The sequence below is a fragment of the Zootoca vivipara genome, chromosome 9 (assembly GCF_963506605.1).
Source record: "Zootoca vivipara chromosome 9, rZooViv1.1, whole genome shotgun sequence".
In the NCBI taxonomy this organism is placed as follows: domain Eukaryota; kingdom Metazoa; phylum Chordata; class Lepidosauria; order Squamata; family Lacertidae; genus Zootoca; species Zootoca vivipara.
In genome coordinates, this window is record NC_083284.1 from 61,631,883 (window position 1) to 61,654,995 (window position 23,113).

Genomic DNA, 23,113 nt, shown 5'->3' on the forward strand with positions numbered 1-23,113 from the left:
TATCTGTTGGAACTCAAACTTTGCTAAGAATGTAAGGTCCAACGAATTCCTCCATTGCCTCACTGGCAATTTCATTTCTCCAAAGATGGAAGAAGCAACAAGGAGGTCATCTATCTTATACCTTGTCCTCACAAACAGGGAGGAACTGATTGACAAAGTGGAAGTACTGGAAACCTTGGGAGGAAGTGATAATGTCCTCGGGTTTCATGATACAGAGGCAAGTATTAGATTACATGAGAGCTCAACAACAGAAGATTAAGTGTTGGAAAGTGTCAGTTGTGTTTATTTCAATTGCCTAGAACAGGGGTGTCAAACTCAAATTCATCGGGGGCCGCATCAGCAGTTTGGTCACCCTCAAAGGGCCGGTTGTATCTGTAGGACTATGTGTCCACTCTTTATTATCATAAATTATTGTCACTGCATTCAATTATTACTGTTTTTTGTAATAATGTAAGTAATAACTAGCTCTGAAAGCAGAAACATAGTCAGAATAATGGCAAGTAGATATTCAAATGTACAATTATTGTACAATTTATTGAAAAATGATTTTTGGTAACTGCACTGGGTGGTGGAGGCTCGCTAGGGTTTCATGCAGGACCTTTGCAGAGCTACTAGTACCTGGAGATGCTGGGGTCCTTCTGCATGCAGGACAGATGTTCTGCCAGTGAGCCACCACCCTTCACCAAAGGGACTGGCTGAGGTTGACTCACTGGAACTGCTCTCCTGGTTCCAGGGTTTAAGGGCCAGAAGTATAAAGCAGCATCCTATGTTTCTGAGGAGAGGGAGAGGGAGGGGAGGGGAGGGGAGGGGAGGGGAGGGAGGGAGGGAGGGAGGGAGGGAGGGAGGGAGGGAGGGAGGAAGGAAGGAAGGAAGGAAGGAAGGAAGGAAGAAAAGAGGGAGTGGGAGGGAGGGAGGGAGGAAGGAAGGAAAGAGGGGAGAGAAAGAAGAGTAGGAAATAAGGAAGGGAATAAAGAAGGAAAGAAAAAGAAAGAGGGAGAGAAGAGGGAAAGGGAGAAAGAAGGAAGGAAGTAGAGGGAAAGAAAGAATAAGAAAGAATAAGAATGAGGGAGAGGAAGAAAGATGGGAAGGATGGAAGGAAGGAAGAAAGGAAGGAAGGAAGGAAGGAAGGAAGGAAGGAAGGAAGAAAGAAAGAAAGAAAGAAAGAAAGAAAGAAAGAAAGAAAGAAAGAAAGAAAAGAGGGAGCAGGAGGGAGAGAGGAAGGAAAGAGGTGAGAGAAAGAAGAGTAGGAAAGAAGGAATAAAGAAGGAAAGAAAAAGAAAGAGGGAGAGAAGACAGAGATAAAGAAGGAAGGAAGGAGAGGGAAAGAAAGAATAAGAACGAGAGAGAGGAAGAAAGAAAGGGAAGGGGGGGTTGCCGCCTTGATTCAGGGCCAGAAAAGAGCGCGAAGGGACCCGACCCCCCCGGCCCCAGCTGTTTGTCGGCGCTTTGTCGGCGCGGCGCTTCAGCAGCAAGGTCCCGCTGCTGGGTCCCGCTGGCTGGGGCGCTCGGCGGGCCACATGACAAGGTCTGGCGGGCCGGATTTGGCCCCTGGGCCTTGTGTTTGACACCCATGGCCTAGAAAGATCATGGTTAATGTGGAAGACTGGAATTTCTTTATCATGAGGCTCCTAACACACACCTGTGCTGCAGGAAGTACTAGATACCTCCCTTCCATATTGTTAAGAATGCTTGCCATTTCAATAGTATACTAAATTCATTTAGACAAGAAATGCATTCTTGAGATATTTTCACAGGAAAGAGAAAAGAAAGCATGGGGTTTGGTCACCCATATTTTTATAATAGGATGGATTATGTTGGCAAAAGGATGGAGAAAATATTAGCACCAAATATTAGGAGTATGGAAACAATAAATGTGGAATATTACACTGATGAACAAAATTACTTGCTATTAATTTATCTGGAGAGAAAACCAAAACTACAAACTGGATTACCAGAATCAGCTGAGACTAAAATAAGTAATTATTCAAGCCGTATTAGCTGTAATTAAAAAAGGAAACAAGGAATGGACTTAAAAATGTGTAACTGGGATTTTACTGGTCCTTATGTTTATTGTTTGCCATTTTTCAAGCCATACCAAATGAGCTCAAATACAGAAAGAGAAACGCTCACTGGATTTCACGCAGAAATCTCATGCTATGAGGAACAATGTAACCAAACCATCAACTAATTCCACATTTAAGGGTCAAAGACATCACAAGCTATCATCCTCAAATAAGGCCTCATACCAAGAAAAAGGGTAGGGAGAAAAAAATGACAAAATAGAATAGAAGATTTCAAGCTGAACACCACTACCATGATCAGGCAAGACATGAAGCTGGAACTCAAGCACAAAAATACCCAATAAAGCAATAGGATCATGAGTTGCATCCAACATGGCAAGATTACATCTTTCACATTAGTCATGCAACATTTCTTTTTACTATATTTACAACAGTCCAGCAAAATGTACAGATATACATTTTAATGGATCTCAATTCTACCCACGAATTGGACAAAATGATCTTTCTACAGTAAACAATACGGAAACCTTACGATGTCAGAAAACTATTTGCAGCATTTTTAAATATCATGGTCCAACATGGAATATCTAAGCTGACCAATAAAAACACTTTTTAAAATAAAATACACTTGCCGTGAACTTCCCCCCAAAAAACAAAAAAACTTAAATACATACTGTAATTAGGATGCAAAAGATGAATGTCACCTTCTAGAGTCTGCCCTAAGGAGAGCAGGCTGGTACGCGTCATTTTCAGCAGCTTTGGAGAACTTTCACAAATAGTACTTCCAACGTCCAAAACAACATCTCCTGACATGACGGAAGGCACCATTTTTTTAAAGAAATCCATGCCTGAGTTTTACCATTCCCAGAACATTGATTAAAGTCTTCAGTTTAGCTGCACAAAGTGCAAGTCCAGGTGCTTGTGCAAACTTCCTTGAAGAGACGCTAAAGGCAGCCTGTGTACTACTTTGCATAATGATGTCATCCCACAACTGGGTGGTGCTCAAACACCAGCAAACCAGCTCCTAACTGGAAAGTTTTAAAGGCATACGTTTCACTGAAACAACTCAGTCATTAGATATACCCTTAAACTGGTAACTGCTATTAATAAACTAATAAATTTAGCAAAATTATTGCTTTAATGATTCATAAATATGCCGTGTGCATACAGACACAGGCTTATTCCTATCCAATTAGCTGGAAGTTTTCATTTTATCTTGTAAAGGGAGGAGTATGCATCTGCACTCGCCGATAGCAGTTATCATTGTGAAAAGTCTGCTAGTTACTAGTTTCCAACACCACATAGTCTGGATCAGTTCAGTTTGTGACATGACTGAGTAGAAACAGCTTTTTTAAAATGCTTAGATTATTTGCCTCAAGTGGAATAATGCTAGTGAAGAATTTAAGTCACAAAGCTTTATACAAAAAAGAAGCAGAAATTTGTTTTCTGCAACAGTTCTTTATTCAAATATGTCATTTATGTGGAAGTAAAGGAAACACGTGTGCAGCTTTTATTTCTATACCATCTTGATTTTCAAAGGTATTGGCAAAACAGTGTACAACACTACATTATAACAAATAATTTCAACAAAACAGCAACACTGAAGGAGATTTCTTTGAAGAATTTTTTCCTAAACATTTCCAGCTCCTTAAGAGACACTGCAGCAAGATCCATGGCAGTTTGACCAGTATATGAAAATGAGCTTATTAAGAACCATTTCCCCACAAATAGCTTTTTTATATGTTTTCATGTCAAACCTCTTTAAAAAAGCTAGCCTTGCTCCCCTCATTTGCTACTATGAATTCTCTCCAATATCAACAATTGGTCTATTCAATGTAGTTCATTCATAGAAGATTAAGGAAATACATCACTTCAGGACTACTATTCTACTCCCCCCTGCCCAACACACACACAAAGGGTTTTTTTTTACCTTACTTAAAGTTTAGACTATCTGTACTGAGGTTAGATTCAGGCATGCTGGCTTTAATCATCTTTTTAAAGTGCATGAAAAGTCAGAAAGTAGAAAGAATGAACTTTGCTCATACTTCTAAAGTTTGTCAACAAATGATGAATGCTTGTATTAGCCAGTGAGGGCCAATTTATAGCAATTTCCTTCCTGCAAGTGAATTTCATTGGTAAATATTGCTAACAGGAAACCATAAAAAAATCAAAATGAAACTATTGCATTAAGCAACAATATATAAGCAACAAATTTGCAAAAAGTTCCTTGTTCCATGTAATTGCACATTTTTTATTATATTCATGCTACAGACATATACACATTCAGACACAAAGGTGGTGGCATCTGACTAAGTTACGCTCAGAGTAGACCAACTGAAATCAATGTACAGTACTTGGCCATAAATTATTTCATATATACACACTTACCACAGTTTCGGTCAGAAAGCATCTAACTGGAGTTACAATTGTTGGGATGGCTAGTTGAGCTGAACAATGATCCAGCATGAACAATGATCAACGAGTCTTCACCCTAAACATCTAGAGGGCATCAGACTGGTTTGGAAGCCAACATCCATCATCATGCAAGTGGACTTCTGCTTCCTCTCTTCCTGCTGTAGTCAACTACAGTCATACCCCGGGTTGTGAACGCTGCGGGTTGCGCATTTTCGGGTTGTGGACCACGCCGAACCCAGAAGTACCGGAACGGGTTACTTCCTGATTTTGGCGCTCGGGCATGTGCAGAAGCACAAAATTATGTCACGCGCATGCGCAGAATCGCCAAATTGTGTCACATGCGTACGCAGACAGGACGCTGCAGGTTGCGAACGCTGCGGGTTGCGAACGTCCCTCCCGCACGGATCACGTTCGCAACCCGAGGTATGGCTGTACACCCTTTGCATTGTTGGCATTCAGTCTGCCAACAATGTTCATTTCGCTGTTGACATAGATGCATTCCACTAGAAAGTTTACATTATTTTCCTGCTAGATAATTTTAAAATATTTTTAAATATTTTATTCATATAAAATGTTAGTAGCATTCAAAGAAATGGTCCCAAGAATAATACACCCTGAGCACACACCATCCCATGCAAACTTCCAGGAAGGAAGCTTGTCTTCCACCCCGAGACCCTTCTACAAAAGCTAGAAGTTACCAACACCAAGAATGGATACGAGTTAGTAACAATTCATTTACTTCACCCTGCCCTTGAAGGGACTCTACCCTTGCTTGAGTTAACCTGCTTATGGCAAGCCCCAGTTTAACGAACACTACTGAGTTCACAACCAGGCAGTGCAACTATTGAAGTCCAAGGGCAGGGATTCTCCTTCCATGTATGCAGATATAAGGTGATTCTGATTGCTCTTGCAGCTCTTGCAAAAGAGGCTTTGGGGGAAGGTCGCCCCAGCTGTTCCTGCCACCTGCTATGCTGTTGAACCCCAGGACAGTCCATTCTGTCACCAAAAAAAACCAAGTCTGTCAACAGCAAGGCCAAAAGGCCATGAAATGTACAAGGTAAGCTGTAGTACTGTCAGATTTCTATGCAAACAGTTGACCTCGCACAAATCAGCAATCAAACATAATCCTATGTTTCCTGCTCTGCAAATTTAACACCTATAGAGGGAATGGAATTTGCTAATAAATTCTATGCCAGCAATTTCATGCTACCTCTATTGTCTTTATTGAAATATGGTGAATGAATCCAGCAGCAGAGCATTGAGAAACTGAAACGTAACCCAATTTCTGAATGTTCCCATTTTAGTTAAATCCATGTTCACTGCATAAGTCTGCCCTATCTAAACAGCAGGAGGGCATTTTTTTGGCAGGTAAGGTGATATGTAGCCAATGATTAAATTTATCAAGTCCAGTGTTCCCTGACCAAATATTTGGGGTGGAGAAATCTTAGGATCTCAGTCTTCTGAGTCAGCATTCAACTGTTGCGCAGTCCTCTAAATCTCTAGTTCTAGATTGTACTAATTGCCTTAATTCAACAGTGTCCATCAAAACTTTTATCTTCAGACACAACCATCACATTTCAAGAGAAGCGTAAGGAAACGGCAGAAACATATTAAAGTTTTTAATCACTGTTTAAAATATGGGGAAAGCTTCCAAAATGTGGCTACAATCTGTTTCAGTAAAGTCATCCAACTGTTTCCAGTTTTTTCAGGTTTAGTTGGTAAAACATCACAACAAAATACACTATACAGGGTACTGTAATAGATTATTTGTTTACCTCAGAGATCACAGGGAATTACTACTACTGGCTCCAGGAAAACAACCATCAGATTCCGAAGAACTCCTAACTTACAATAATAAAATAAAATAAAATGTTGTTTTGTAAGGATTATTTTCTATTTGTATCAGTTGTCTTAAAAAAAATCCACTGTGTCATAACTTGCTATTTTAGCTCTGGACATTACTTTACCATGCTGATTCATTTATTGTGTTTTATAAGATATTCCATGTTATCCAATGGAATATGTTGAATTGTATTCAATTTTTTATTTCCCATGTCATAAGACTTGAATATCACTTTGACAGAACGTGAGTAATCCTCTTTGTAATTCTAACCTTATCCCCCAATTTCAGATGCAGAAAGCTGAGAGATGTATTATGCTGATGATTGTAATTACAGATTACAGTATGCCATCTGCTATAAAGGGCTTTATAAACAGTACTGAAATATAAGTATCTCAGCCAAGCTTCACCTGATAAAAATCTGGATCTTTGTGCTGATAAAGCAATGCTCCTTATCTGTAGTCAGATTGGCCAGCATTGTGCTGATTATACATTTTTAACAAGAACTGCAACTCCATTTAGTGCTCCAAGGATACTGCAAATTTTCCGTTCACAAATTACGAAGAAAATGCAATGTCATGTGGCCTAGTAAACACAGAATAGCAGCACACTGGTGGTGAAAATTTAAATGTATGTTGAGAGTTAAGAAGGGGAAATAAAACACTCTTGATGGTCTGTATCAGACCATCTTGAGGTTCTGTATCAGAACCTAAAATATAATGAAATATAAATTACTGCAGATTTCTTCCAACTTTTCTTGTCCAAGGAGAGTAATGCTTATCCATGCCCACAGCATTACAAATTTTCTATTCTTACCATTCTGTAATTTTTTATCAACCCCACCTGCAGTCTCTATAGTAATACTTTGTATTCTAATACTAATTTTGTTTTCAAAACAAAGCCTCCTATTTTTTTAAAAGTGTGCAAATCCTTGAGCTATACTCTCCAAACTGTACCATCACCAGCAGAGGAGCACGTGGGCTCGCTGCTCCCCTTGGCAAGGAGCTGTGCCAGCACCAACCCCCTAATTCCTTGTGCTCTTGCCAAAGGAGCCTGTGAGCCACCCAGAGCAAGCAGACAAGCAGTGCAGGGAGTGCTCAGGATGGGCAGCTGGGCTCCTAGGCGCTCTGAGCCAAAGGCACAATTTTGCACACCTGACCACCAAACATACAAGCTTTTTGTATGGAAAACTGGTTGACGGGAAAGTTTTAAACAAAACTCTCACCAGTGTCCACTTTTGACTTGTAACTGAACATAGCAAAAAACAAAGAACTACCAGTCCTCTACGCTGGGCTGATGAGGATAGGTGATGGATGTCTGGTGAAGGACCCTGCATGAGAGGCAGGAAAGAGAAAAACCTTCCAGGGTGTGAGGCTAGGAGAAGAATTGGAAGCTCCCAGGTGAGATCTGGAAGCGTCCACCCCAAATTTATAAAGTGATATGGATTTATGTTACTAGGTTTGACTAAAATCACTACATTTTTCACAGTAAGAAAGTGAATTCAGTTACAAGGCTTAGGGAATACACTAACTTCAAGTTAAAATGTCTTTATTCCTTGTTTTATAGGACCCAAGTTTCTAAGACACACGGTTAAAATGAGAATTCTAGGATTTTTCAGTGTTTGTCTAGTCTGGAGGTTATGAGAGATCCGGTCCGGCCAATACATTTTGCTGGTTGAGGCAAAATAGAAAATTGTGCCCCCTATCCCACCTGAGGCAACTGGAGGCAGCCTGGAGAAGCACCAACATGGTGAAGGAGAGGGGAGAGAAAAACCAAGAGGACAGAGAGAACAGGAAGTGGCAGCTCCACCCTTCCTAGGTGATGGTGAATGGTGCACTCCTCTGGGGGCTTCAGAGTCACACGGGGAAGTGGAGGAGAAGGAGGCAAGTCTCAGGGGGTGGGTAGCTGCTGAGGCTCCTCAGCTGTAGTGGTGGAGCTTCAAGCTCCGGTGGGTGTGGGGAGAGCAGGTGAGGGGCATGGCTGGTGCGCGTCCCAGGGGTATGACATGCCGCCTTGTCATGGCATGCGTCCTGGGTGCGTGGCACACTGCCTGCAGGGACGTGGCGCGCCACCTGCAGGGGCGTGGCACCCAGCGCGGGGGTCAACCACGATGGCACCCCACCGGGATCGTGCCGCCGGGGGCGGTGCGCTCCCCCCACACCCGTTCCTCCACCACTGCTCAGCTGCCACCCTTCCCAACTATCCCAAGTCTGTCGCCTAAGGCAACTGTGAGAGAAAATGGCCACAAGTCTCACTCTATCCAGGAGAGGCTGCAACTCCCGAGTTATAATAATAATAATAATAATAATTTATTGTTTATACCCCACCCATCTGGCTGGGTTTCCCCAGCCACTCTGGGCGGCTTCCAACAAAATATTAAAATACAATGGTCTGTTAAACATTAAAAGCTTCCCTAAACAGGGATGCCTTCAGATGTCTTCTAAAAGTCTGGTGGTAGTTTTTCTCTTTGACATTTGGTGGGAGGGCATTCCACAGGGCAAGTGCCACTACCGAGAAGGCCCTCTGCCTGGTTAAAAATGCTTCATGTCATAGATGCACATTGGGTCCAGAGACAGAGCTGAACACCCATCAATTGTAGGCCTGATCCTTTAGAAGTGCAATCTCATCCAGGATTCTGCATGACACAGACTTCACTTGAGGAGGCGGCAGGAGATTCTAGTACCTGCGGACCTGAAAGAACTGACAAAAGTCCCGAGGCAGTCTGAAGTGCCTTAGTTCATGGATAAAGCCACCTTTCTCATCTGGCCTTGATAAAACGTAGACAAAAGCAGCACTCAGTTCTCTTTCCACACCTGCATTAATACAACTGCAGAAGCAATGGAGAAGTTTGGAGGCAAGCATTTCTTAAATACAAGCATGTGACTTGAAAAAGTGGCCAGACACCCAGCTAACATTTCTACCAATTGTAACAGAACAAACTTTCTACACTTATCCCTTCATTATCCAGTCAGACAGTAATAGTGCCTGTTTGGTACTTTGAAAGCCTCGCATGATGAGCAGCATAGGACTATGCATGCACTTCTGAGCCATTTATGTTTCTCTGTACAAACTTCAATAGTTCCAAGCCTCTTACTCTTTAATATCATGACCGTCTTCTTTAAAATGGGAAAAAACAATAAATTTACATCTATTTTTATTTGGCCACTAGATGGCAGTGTGAAATACTCCATGAATGAAAGGAAGATCTGTCAACGTACTTCAAGTGTTACCCTATGTTTAATAAATATTTACTTCGAACCCCTAAAAGCCTAGATTAAAATGCACTCTCTGAAAGTAGGTTTATGATTTGAGGACAAAAGTACTAAAACAAGAGTCTTCAATGGTAGTGCACATGTTTTGCATGCAGAAGATCCCAGGTTGAATCTCCAGCTCTGCCTGAAACCCTGGAGAGCTGCTGCCTTAGTTAATAGACAATACCAAACTACATGTCCCAATTTCCGACAATGTAGCTTTCTTGAGAAAAGTTGTTTCTACATCCAGCTAGAATTGCAAATTTACCACTTTTTATTTCCTGTTTTAACTACAGAATGTTTTCAGTATTTGCCCACATGCTTCTGAAATACCTAGGTTATCTTTCGACCCCTAACTAAAGGCTACAATCTCCATAGAATTGCCCTACTCAAGAAGGATAGGTCCTGCTGCAGATTGTTTTTGGTATCACAATAAATGTTTTTAAAGGTTCCTCACTAGTACCGTCTTGAGTTTCATAAGAGTTTCCTCTTATTGCTTGTGCTGCACCTGCTATGAGCAAGCAATTCCACAGAATGTGCTTGCTCAAGAAGTGAGACAGCGTCACCTATCGTTTGATCCTTGTTTCATGAAATGTGAATAGCATAAGGGTATTCTTGTGGGATAAACCATGACTAACAGGTATAATTACCACCTATTACCAATTTTCAGGAACACAAAAATAAGCCCAAAAGCAACACCAACTAAATTCAAAAGGGACAGAACAAAAATAGAATTAGACTATTTTTGGAGGGAGAGATCAATTTTGAAGAGACCAAGACTTTTTATTTTTAAGTACTTCAGTTTCACTCAAGTAAATCATAGAATAATAAATAATGTTTGGATGTGTCCTTCTTAGATCAAGGTCTCAGAGATACTTCTCATTTTCTTCCCTCATCCATCCCTTCCTATTAAGGAAAGTTCTCTTCTCTGTTATGCATTCTGATGTTTTTGCCAGGCAACAGAGAAGCCAAATGTTCTCTCTTTTTACAAGGAGAAGGGAATACAAAAAAACTAAGCATCTTGAAATCAAGTAAGATTTGGATCACAGCAAGCTTTGCTACTGCTAAAATCTATATCAGAGCTGCAACGTTTAGTCAGTTTGATATCCACTTTTTAAAAAGTCTTACAATCTTTGATTAGACAAGGATATATACAAAAGTATTTAGAAGAGATGTTAGGTTAGGGATGCGGGTGGCGCTGTGGGTACACCGGCTCCCTTGGCCAATAACGCGAGATGAGTGCCACAACCCCAGAGTCGGTCACAAGTGGACCTAATGGTCAGGGGTCCCTTTAACTTTACTTTTAGGCAGCTGGTGGCAACTTACAGAAAATATTTCTGTTTCTCACATACAGAAAACAGTGCGTATAATATTATGTATACAGATGCCATAATAGGAATTAAGCATTCCTTTTTTCCTTCAGAACTATTACTTTTCTTTCTTTGCATTACATTACATGTTTATATAAACTGAAACTTGTAGGATGAGTCAAATGCTAATTTAATCCAATATCAGCCCTACTTTTTAGTATTTGTACTTACCCCCCAAAACCCAGATTTTTATCCCAAATCCTAAAATTGTTACCCACTGTGAACACACTCACCCTACTGCCAGTTCTGTTCACAAGCCTTCATAAACCTGCAATCAGATATGACTGTAGAGCAAAAGAAAGCAAGTGTCCTCACCACAAGAAGTGATGCCTCCATCCTATTCAACTCTCTGACTCCACCCATGGCTGTCCCATCTTTTCTCCCTAGTTATTGGTCTCCTCTTTTCAATTCTGTAGTCCCAATATTCATTCTTCCCCTTCATGAATCACTGCCTTGTCGTGGCGAAGGGGCTTGAATAACTCCAAGAAGCTATGAGCTACGCTGTGCAGGGCCACCCAAGACAACAGGTCATAGCCAAGAGTTTAGACTAAATGTGATCCACCTGGAGAAGAAACTAGCAAATCACTCCAGTATTTTGCCAAGAAAACTCCATGGACATAAAAAAAGGAGAAGCTTTGAGAAGAAAGAGAGAGTTTCCAAGGCATGCTCTGGTTTATGGGGTCACGGAGAGTCTAAGACAGGGGTCTCCAAACTAAGGCCCGGGGGCCGGATGCGGCCCAATCGCCTTCTAAATCCGGCCTGCGGACGATCCAGGAATCAGCATGTTTTTACATGAATAGAATGTGTGCTTTTATTTAAAATGCATCTCTGGGTTATTTGTGGGCATAGGAATTCGTTCATATTTCCCCCCAAAATATAGTCCGGCCGCCCACAAGGTCTGAGGGACAGTGGACAGTGGAAAAAGTTTGCTGACCCCTGGTCTAAGATGACTAAACAACAACAACAATCATTCTGACTCTTGTTCATGCAAGGGACATTCCATATGACATCTAAATATGGCTAGGTGGAAACAGCTCTTTTGCTGGTTAGACACAACACAAGTAAGAGCTGTTTGCAGAGATCTATAAGGATGCAGGTGGCACTGTGGTCTAAAGTCTAAACCACTGAGCCTAAGGCTTACCAATCAGAAGGTTGGCGGTTCAAATCCCCGCAACGGAGTGAGCTCCTGTTGTTCGGTCCCAGCTCCTGCCAACCTAGCAGTTCAAAAGCACGTCAAAGTGCAACTAGATAAATAGGTACTGCTCCAGCGGGAAGGTAAACGACGTTTCCGTGTGCTGCTCTGGTTTCGCCAGAAGCAGCTTAGTCATGGTGACCACATGACCCGGAAAAACTGTCTGCGGACAAACGTCGGCTCCCTCGGCCAGTAAAGCGAGATGAGCACCGCAACCCCAGAGTTGTTCGCGACTGGACTTAACTGTCAGGGGTCCTTTACCTTTTACCTCACTATAGCTACCAATAAAAAACAAAAACCTAAAGCAACTGGGGGTTTTTTATTAAAGAAGTTTAAATACCCATAATATTTTGTTTCTATAATTGTAGTATCTTGGACATCCTTGGACAATTCTAATAACTGAAAGCTAAAGAAAGGACAGTTCTAGTATATGACTAGAATAAATAAAATCCACATGCCATTAAATACAACATTCCTATGAAACCAAGAACAATACAGTTATTGAATTGGGGTACTCCCACTAAAGAAAGTGTAGCATACATGCCGATTCCCTCCCTACCCCAGTATGAAGGCTCCCTACATGTGCTGCTGTTTGTTGCCCAAAGGAAAAACCAAGTTTTTTCGATCACTAAATGTTCCCCTTTCAAACGTTACCCCCTGTTTTAGAGCCAGTGCTTCCCTGAATACTGAAGTAATTCACAAAAACAGAGTAATTTAAGAGAAATGCATTCTCACATAATACTGGACTAGAATCATCCAATGAAGCTGAATGCAGTAACATTCAGGACAGGCAAAATACTTCTTCACATAGCACATAGTAAAAAAAAAATAGAATTCACTACTGGAAGTAGCAATGACCACCAACTTGGACAGCTTTAGAAGTGGATTAGATACAACTTCAGAGGACGAGATGGTTGGACAGTGTTCTCGAAGCTACCAACATGAGTCTGACCAAACTGCGGGAGGCGGTGCAGGACAGGAGTGCCTGGCGTGCTGTGGTCCATGGGGTCACGAAGAGTAGGACACGACTAAACGACTAAACAACAACAAGATACAACTTATGAAAGTTAAGGCTATCAATGGCTATTTGCAACATGCTACGTATAGAATGGGAGGCATCATGTCTCTGAATGCAAGTTGCTGGGGAACACAAGTTGGGAAGAATGCTGTTGTGCTCATGTACTGCTTTGCAGACCTTCCATAGGGATCTGGTTGGCCTCTGTGAAAAGAGAATGCTGGACAGATGGGCCTTTGCTCTGACACAGCACAGCTCTTGTGACAACTTTATTTTTAAAAATCAAGATTACAATTAGCAGATAGAAGTGTCCAACAAAAGGCCTTTGTTTTGATCTACTGAGCTGTAATCCTTGCTAATGACAAATGTTAGTTAATGGAGCCAAGCCTCTGTGATCATTATACATGCACCAGAAAGACATGCCAAGAAGACTGTGTATGTCAGACTGTAAATAAGGGGTGCCTTTTTTGAAATTTTCCTCATGTAGAGACTTCCTACACATAGGAAAAACACATTGCGAAGAAAAGCTGTAGCCCTGCTGTATTAGTTTGTGTTTTGTTTTAACAGGAGGAGGTGCATTTTTTGAAAAGTGGCCCTCTGTCCACAGTCCATCATCTCTCTTGAATCATTCCAGTCCATTCCTACCTAATGAGTTGAGCCTAAGGATGCACACGGGAGGGCATCACTGAAGGATGCCTTGCACATGTGAAACCACAATCACAGAACTATGTTTTAACATATCACTTCAAAAGCAACATGAGTACAATTGACATGTTCCAACTGCAAGCTGAATTATACAAGTGCCAATCTGACTACCGGTAGTTTAAAACGTTTTAACACATCTTACTGTTCTTAGATTCCAGAAACAGACATTTCCACCCCCAAAATTTAAAAAGCCCTCAAAAAAGTAAATACTCAATACTCAATAAAGTATCTGGAAAAGCAGAGTAGAGACAAGCAAGCTTGTTACTCTGCATTCTGCCCTTCTTACAAGGAGGACTGAGAAAAGTTCACAGCAATTTTCAGCATGTGTTTCCCCCCCACACACACACACAGTGGTACCTCAACTTACGACCGACTCAACAACCGAATTTTTCGACTTACGAATGGGACAAATGGCCGCACGCTTATGAATTTCTCGACATCCGAACGGAAACCACAGCAGTTTTAGATAGGTTTTTTTCGACTTACGAATTTTTCGATGGGGTTGCTTCGACTTACGAATTTTTCCATTTCCAATGCATTCCTATGGGAAATCGCGTTTCCAATGGAGCTTTTCGACTTACAAATTTTTCTTTTTTTTTGAACATACTTTTTATTAATTTTACAAAATACAAAAAAACAAAAAAACGGTACATACTTAAACCCCTTTTCCACCTCCTTCCTACCCACCCACATGGGTCCTCCCCTGCCACAGAAGTATCCCATGTATGTGAACAGTCAGAGATGGTCCATTTTATGCTTGGATTTCTGTCCTCCTCCCCCTCCCCTGACCCCAAAGCCCCCCCCTGCCACCAGGGAGCTCCAGCAAACCAGGGCAGTACGCAGGAGGACATCCATCCAACCATCTATTGTCATACCAAAAAAAGAGAAAAATAGAAATAGGAAAAAAGGGAAAAAAGAAAGGGCAAAAAAAAACAAAAAAAACAATACAAAACAGAAAAATTTTTCTTACATTCATAGTTGTAAAACCATATTTTGTGGGCTTCCCCTCCCCCCCCCTTCCCCGGTTTTCATCCCTTTTTTATCATCTGCAACAGTTTCTTACTTTATAAAAATACACCTTTGTATCTTATACAACTTATAAATCAATTGTTAACATTTTCATCTAATATTCAAATCACTGAAAAATCAAACTCCCATTTTCTCTTCCCGTGCCTAATTTTTTCTCCCTCTATAAGCCTCCATATTTTCACATTTTCCAAAATCCATTCACTTTTAAAACTATAACTATATAACTATTCTCAATTTAACCTTACATCCCCGATTACCGGCTCCACCCCCCCAATCCAGCAAATTCCATAATCAGCAGACCAGTTATAAACCTGTTAATCCATCCTTATAATCACAACATCACTTTCCCTTCACCCCACCCCCTGTTTACAGTCTTTTGCCATCCAGGCCACCATACAGGACCCCTGGATTTCTTCTCTTCTCTGCATATTTTTTCCTTCTTCCCTGTGGGCGTTCTGGAGTTCCAATAATACCAATCGTGCCCCCCTCAAAAGCAGGGCACTCCATCCAACTTTTTGTAGAGTAGAGTCATCATTTTTTTCGTGGTGTGCTTCATTTTGTGTTGAATCATCACAGTCCTCATCTTCATCTTTTCCTTCCAAATCACAGTCACCATCATTGTCATTCTCACATTCATTTTTTTCAGTGTCAAAAGCTTCATCTCCTAAAAAATCATATTCCGCCATCACCATCTGAAATTTTTGCTGTAACTCTTGCCGTCGTGTCTCCTCTTGACATAGCTCTATTCTTGTTTCCCACATTAAGGTCAAAACAGACCGCTGGAACTCAGGGGAACACTTTTTTGTTGACATAATTCAATCCTGCCAAGGTCAAAACTTGTCACGTGGGGTGGAATATGATCACAGTTTATTTTCTCGACTCCATTTTAACAAGCTGGCTGCATTCTTCAAGTCTTGTTAACAATAAAGTTCGAACTCACATTTCACAAGCACTTAAACCAAAAAAGAAATTCCACAAAGTCCAGAAATACAAAGTGAAATAAAAATTGACTTATAAATCCTGATCAACTCACTGGGTTGTCTGGGCTGCCGGCTCCCGAGGGAAAGAAAGGTTTTTCTTAGCCTTTACCTCTTGCTGCAGGGCAGTCATAAACCACAGTCTCTCTCCCCTTTTCACCCTGCATCAAAGGGGAGATTCTCTTTGATGCCTTTGAGGGATCCTTTTGAATTACAAATCTTCTGTTTATGGCTTCGGGTTTCTATTTACTGTCTCTTTGTTGCCGTGGGGGGGGGGGGGGGTGGCTTCCTCTTTTCTCCCCTCTCTCCCAGATCCAAATTGTTTTATAATCCAAATCGTGAGGTTACTTACAGTCTTTTCCAATCGTTTTATTTTCGGAAGAATCCAGCGCTCTCCGCCTTCGGCTTGAAGCTTCTCCCTGCTAGAATAACGTTGCCGCTCAAAATGGCCCCCGCGACTTCTACCCTCCTCGCTCCGGAGCTCTTATTAGAGCTAACCGAAGAGTTGGGGAGTCCGGATTGGGTCTGTGCCGAGCAAATTGCCCCCGGGACGCCCTTCCCGAGGTTCTAAGGGGCGCAGCGTCGCTCTCGCTGCCCTCCCCACTCCTAGCAGAGACGGGCCGTCTCGGAGACGAGACGAAACCCCGCCGATCGGCGCTGGCGCTGAACCCGGAAGCCGACTTACAAATTTTTCGACCTACGAAGGTGCCTTCGGAACGGATTAAATTCGTAAGTCGAGGCACCACTGTAATAAACAGCTGTTCAGAAGAACCTCAATAGCAGAGGCACTTTTGCAAATATGTGGTGGAACTGTGGAAGACTGAAAGGCATTTGAGGGGAAATAAGCAAGAAATTTCACAAATAGCAGGTTCTGAGAATGTTATTGGGCAATGATGAACACCACATTGGCCAAGGGACTTTTGTCCTGGTTGCTCATATGGTGATAGATGCTCAGTTTTAATAGCAAACATGTGGGGAAAAGATACTGTACCACCAACAGACCTCTGGAAGGGGAAGATTTGGAATGTAATGATTATGAATAAAATAACGATATAAGCAGCTATAGGAGGGAACTATGCTACCAGTGGAGACTCTTTGAGACTGGATTCAAAACAAACAGTACTTATAGTAAGTACAGCTGTATATATACTTATGATTATTGTGTATTATGAAATGGGAAAAATTAAAGAAACATGCCACAAAATGATTGCATAATCTCGGACCTCTATAATCCCTCAAACAGGCAGTCAACGGTGAGTGTATCTCAATGACTTTACTTACAGAGAACATTTTCAGAGGCAGAGAGAGTGATTTAAGCATTTTCACTTGATTGAAAGAGAAGGCCTAGTAGCCTACAAATTATTGCATGTGAAAAATATGGTGACTACAAATAAAAAACAACAACACCAGGCACTAAATTGATGGACAATGATTCCAGCTTACATGAGGAACTTTCAGGCTCTGAAACTAAGTGGGAAAATATTCCACAACCAGTTGGCAACTGTGTCTCAGGAGAAAATGGAACTATATTCTGTTGCCTTTCATGGCCACCATTTGTGGTGTACCGCAATGGTTTCTCTGGAATGCATTGTATCCCATCTGACAGCACAGATAAGAAAACTATGACAGGATTTCCTATATGAATACGTATATTCATATACTTATATATCAGGGGTGGGGGTTCCCCCCCCCCCTGACCAACAGGCCAGATCTTTATCCCCCCACCTGTGAAGGGCAAAATTTAACATTAATTTAGCATTACTATGACAAAGGGACTTTGGAGGCTGGGCTGTTGGAAAACCTTGCTGCAAGAAGTCGCATGCTGCTCTTCAAACCTCTGATTTTCAAAGGTTCAAGAAGCAGCACTGGGACGGAGAAGTGAATAATAATTATTTATTATTAGCATCCATTTCATTTCTATACCGCTTTACATTTTAAAGGGGGAAATCTCAAAGTGGTTTAACACACATTAAAACAACAAATGTGAATACTTGTTAGTCACCTTTTTCCTTTTTGTTACTCACCCCCTCCTAGAGAAGAGGAACAACTGGGTCACTTTAAGCTCCCAATTGCCCCTTTGAAGACCTGCCCATAACCGCCCCACCCCACACCATGTATTAAATCTGCTGTAGGGTGAGCATGGCTTGCCCAAACTGGGAGGCCTGCTGGGCTGTGTTTTGCTTTGGCCCAGAGGTTCTCTAACCTGGTCAATAAGGTAACAAATACTCATATGAGCAAATCATACTCAGCCTGACAATAAATACTACCGTAGGATAATCATGGGTTAAGACATGTTCCCATCACCTCTCTTCTAGTGTTATTTCCTCTGCTTCAGAGATGAGCCGTTTCTGCTTCAGTCAAGGTTAAAATGAATTATTTAAGAGTCTGAAAACCAATGACCCTCTCACTCCCACCCCATTTCAGTTTTCAAGAGCAGGACTGTAGATCAAAAAGAGCATTCCAATTCATCACTTAGAGGAAAACGGTGTATACAGTTAATGCTTTGGTAAGCTTTAATGATAGTTGAAGAACAGTTGCTGAAGTTCCAGTTTAGAAGTTTTAAGATAACATGTAAAACTATACAGTAGTGGGTAAAATGGGGAAGAAATGTATTAATTTAGGGGCGGTGGTGGTTGTTGTTTACAATCAAGTGGTATATGAATTTTATGAAATAAATACATAAATAAAATGAAAGCTTTTAGGACACAAGTAGCTAGCCTGTGGCTTTTCTGATCTCAACTCCAGCCACCACAGCCAATGTTCATCAATGAAAGGAGCTGCAGTTCAGCAACATCTAGTGGGCCACCCCAATTTAAGGGGAATGCAGAAATTAATACAAAGTAGCTATAGTTATAAAGTATTTTTCAGGGGGGTATAGTCTTACCAATATAAAACCATCTGTGAACAAATGATGCAAGCCACCTGGAATGGAACATCATGACATTTTTCTAGGAGCCAAGCTTGTACTTTCACTATGTAAGAGTAGGTAAAAAGATAAAATATTCTTGGTCCCTTGCTGGACAAATACAGGTTACAAGAAACTGATATATTCAAGGCTAGAAAGAAAGAGGGGAAATATATATTTTTAAAAAAATTAGTAAAAAGTTCCTCTGAATTTTTTTATATCCTGCCTTCTTGTCCTAATACTACTACTCTCAAGGTAGTTTCAGTTTAACTTGATTGGTCAGCTGGTTTGACATAGACAGATATGTTTGATTCCACTTGCCATTTTTCCAAGCAGCAAACAGTATGTCCTCTGTCTAGTTATATTCTACCTAGCAATGACCTCATCTGTTTTCTTTCCATTTACTCAATTCACAGAGGACCACAAAACCACAGTAGACTGCATAAATCCCTCTATGGAGATAGTCCTTAAAATAGGCTATAGAGAATGTATATCTATTTCATTCAAGATGTTATAAATTGTGGAATGTATAGCTCACAACCGGCTTCAAAATTACTAAGAAAGCATGTTATTTTGATAATAGAGGTAACTAGGAATATATTTTTTCCTGCAGCCTCTTAGAAAATGCATTTAATTCTATATATTTTAAGGTTAAATGCTATACATAAAGCATTCAAGAAAACCAATCAATGGTAAAAGGTAAAGGACCCCTGATGGTTAAGTACAGTCAAAGGCAACTATGGAGTGCGGCACTTATCTTGCTTCAGGCCTAGGGAGCTGGTGTTTATGACACTACAAGTAACACCTACATTTTAAAAACCATGCCTCACTAGTGAATCACTGGAAAGGTTCAAGAGAGCATATTTCAGACTCCATGTCAGTTACAAACTTGTTTTAACTGGCTTAAGCTGCAGGGCTTCCCCCTGTTCCTCTTCCCTACTAGGAGCCACAGCAAGTGTTTTAAATGTTTAAGACTTATTAATTTCACACTGGAGGCCACTTGAATGCATTTTAACTGTTCACAAAAATTCAAGTCTCAGCATGCAGTAACAGGGTATTTATAAAAAACAAAAAAATGTCAGTTAGCATAGTCTGAAAGTCTACAGATGTAAACAAAGCTGTATTCAGAACAAGTTTTATCAGTGTTCTGATGCAAGAATTTACTGGTTTCCTTTTAGAAGTAAACAATGGGAAACCAGTCAAACATGGGAAGCCCACTCCCTCTTAATCATCCTCCACATTTTATGCACAATTGATTCTACTTCCTGATTAGAGTTGTCCAGAAGAACAAGATAAAAATCTCTTTTCAGAACACACAAGATAGGCAATAGCAAGAGCAGAAACAGAGTTCACAAAACTTTAGTAATATGCTTTTTGTAACACTGAATGGGGCTATTCTAAACTAGTTATGGTGATACATTTTCAAAGTGATTTGAGAGAGTGCTTTCTACTGAAAATACCACAAAATAGGGTGAGCATTTTTGCCATCTTTTGTTTGGATTAATTCAGACAAAATCCTGTGAAAGTTATGCAGCTTATTTAAAGTTGCAAGGAATAATCAAATTCCCTCTGCAAATGTTGCTACAGTGTTTCCCCTCCAATATCTCTCAAGGTGTAATGACAGAACTCTAGGTACCAACTTGAGTCCTCTAGAGCAGTGTTTCCCAACCTTGTGCCTCCAGGTGTTTTTGGACTACAACTCCCATCATCCCTAGCTAGCAAGACCAGTGGTCAGGAATGATGGGAATTGTAGTCCGAAAACAGCTGGAGGCACAAGGTTGGGAAACACTGCTCTAGAGCAGTGTTTCCAGTGTTCAAAACTCCCATTGTTCTAGGCGCATTTCACAACTGGGAACGTCATTAGCGCAAGCAGTTCTTGAGCTCTGGAGTGCAGAGTGGAAAGGACCTTTTTCTGCCTCCCCACTTCCAGCTACTCTCTGAAGACTGGAGAAGAGAGACCCTCTTAAGAATATTAAGGGGGTCAGCAGGTGAAGGACTAGACCATGTGAAAAATGAACATAATATTTTAACTGCAGTTCATTCATTTTCTGCTTCGTATTCTTGTTATTAAAAAGGGTGCGTAGACATTCTGTTTTTGCACCCATAACCTAGATTTAAGGTGCCATTTAGCTCCTAGCTTTCATATCTCAATATCTAACATTGAATGTTTCCCAACCTTTTTCCGACTGTTGCCCCTTTACAACTTGATTTCTTTCCTGTGCCCCCTGCCAAGGGGGGCAGGGAGCAGCTGCCTCCCAAATAAGTAAAAATCAATACAAATCAAAACAAATCTGAGGTTCTGCCCCCCTCTAACCAAAGCCTGACCCCTAACAAAAATCCTGTCTACACCCATGCCCCCACCCGTCCTACCGGTAGAAAGGCAGCTATTTAAATGTTTTGTTTGTAAATAGAACATGTTTTATTTATAATTTATACAAAATGCAATTACACCCCAGCGCTTAGCCGAGTGGGGTCATCTGGTGCTGCTGACTTGCATCTGGTAAATAACTAAGTGTCTACTCAAAAATATTAAAACTAAAAGGGGGGGCAGTTGCAATACCTAGAAAATTCGAAATCCCCATCGCAGCCTCAAACTAAGGCCACTGAGCCTCACTGTTCCCTAAAACATATCAAAACTTAAAAATTCACATGATTCTCTCAATTGTAATGGTGTATTACTCCTAAAGGGAAGGTGGATCCAGGCTACTGCCTTCCTCCATAATCCCCTCAGCATATGGTCAAGTACTCCTCACTCCTCCACAAGGTGTGAAATCAATCCCCACAGTGGGGGGCAGGAGGTGTTAATGAGCAACAATGTTCCAGATAGAAATCCATTGGTAGAGTGGATTGAGACTAGATCCTTTGAAAGCTCACAAAGAGAAAAGCCTGGAGGCCAGAGAAATGTGTAAATAATTTTATTATTCTTGGGAAAGCAAATACATTTAAAGGTGTTGGGAACTAGGGTGATTGACAGGGGTGAGTGACAGTTTCATCTTTCTCCATGCCAGCTATGCCTCTACTGTGACATATCTGTGATGTATTGATGATGCTACTGGAAATGTATTATGGGAAAAATGGGAAAGTCTTAAAAATTCATGCAACCCCATGTTCAGGGTTCCTCCTCTTTGGTGTTTGAACCTTTGCTGCAACAAATAAAGATCGCCTACTGTCTGCCAATTTGCCTCTGAAACTTGGCTGGAAACTCCTTTTGCTGACCAGAGGGACCCGCAGGAAGTGGCAGCCTGACAAGCTGGGCAGTGGATTTTTTTCCTTATCAGAAGAAAGCTGTACTGAGTTCAGTGGGTCTTAGTGTTTTATCTATCCAAAGTCTGTTTCGGGGGCCTAATCCAGCCCGCCGGTAGGTTCAATCTGGCCCCTGTGGCAGTTTATTTCCTGGGGTAAAATCATTTTTTAAAAAAAGCTCAACAACATAGAGCTCATTGCAGCAGTCCAAGTGGGAGATAACCAGAGCATGCACCACTCTGGCGAGACAGCCCACAGGCAGGTAGGGTCTCAGCCTGCGTACCAGATGGAGCTGGTAGACAGCTGCCCTGGACACAGAATTGACCTGTGCCTCCATGGACAGCTATGAGTCCAAATGCCTCCCAGGCTGTGCACCTGCTCCTTCAGGGGCACAGTTACCCCATTTAGGACCAGGGAGTCCTCCACACACACCCACTCCCTGTCCCCCCAAAACAGTACTTCTGTCTTGTAAGGATTCAACCTCAATCTGTTAGCCACCATCCATCCTCCAGCCACATGCAGACACTCACACAGGAACTTCACCGCCTTCACTGGTTCTGATTTAAAAGTTAGGTACAGCTGGGTATCATCCGCATACAGATGAGCACCCAGCCCAAACCCCCTGATGATCTCTTCCAGCAGCTTCATATAGATCAGGGGTCAGCAAACTTTTTCAGCAGGGGGCCAGTCCACTGTCCCTCAGACGTTGTAGGGGGCCATCTATATTTTGGCGAAGGGGAAATGAACGAATTCCTATGCCCCACAAATAACCCAGAGGTGCATTTTAAATAAAAGCTCACATTCTACTCATGTAAAAAAAAAGGCAGGCCCCACAAATAACCCAGAGATGCATTTTCAATAAAAGGACACATTCTGCTCATGTAAAAACACGCTGATTCTTGGACCGTCCACAGGCCGGATTTAGAAGGTGATTGGGAGATTAGGAATGGAATTTATTTCTTGTAATAAGAAAAAGAAAAGGGGAGTAGCAATCTATGTTAAACAAAATATTAAATCAGAAAAATTATTTCAGGATGAAGAAGGCAGAATGGTGGGAGTGAGATTAGTTATACCAGGGAAGAATATAGTAGTGATTAACATCTATGCACCAAATGGTTGTAAAAAAGAATTTTTAAAAAAATTGGGAGAT

The 23,113-nt window shown here is 41.4% G+C and overlaps 1 protein-coding gene across 10 annotated transcripts in view; it reads right to left on the bottom strand.

Moving 5' to 3' along the window:
- The window catches only part of FRYL (FRY like transcription coactivator), a 165,607-nt gene that overhangs the window by 132,287 nt on the left and 10,207 nt on the right, over window positions 1-23,113 (bottom strand). For 2 of the 10 annotated variants that reach the window (XR_009558175.1, XM_060278897.1), the window contains exon 1: window positions 2,696-8,354. The exons of 4 other annotated variants lie outside the window; for them this stretch is intronic. Coding sequence is in view for 5 of the 6 variants with exons in the window: in XM_060278897.1 (XP_060134880.1) it covers window positions 2,696-2,867 (172 nt within the window). In the remaining variant the exon portion in view is untranslated. Of the gene's footprint in view, window positions 1-2,695; window positions 8,357-23,113 lie in introns of those variants that run through there. 4 more of the 10 variants (XM_060278891.1, XM_060278888.1, XM_060278890.1 and 1 more) reach the window with 3 other exon arrangements.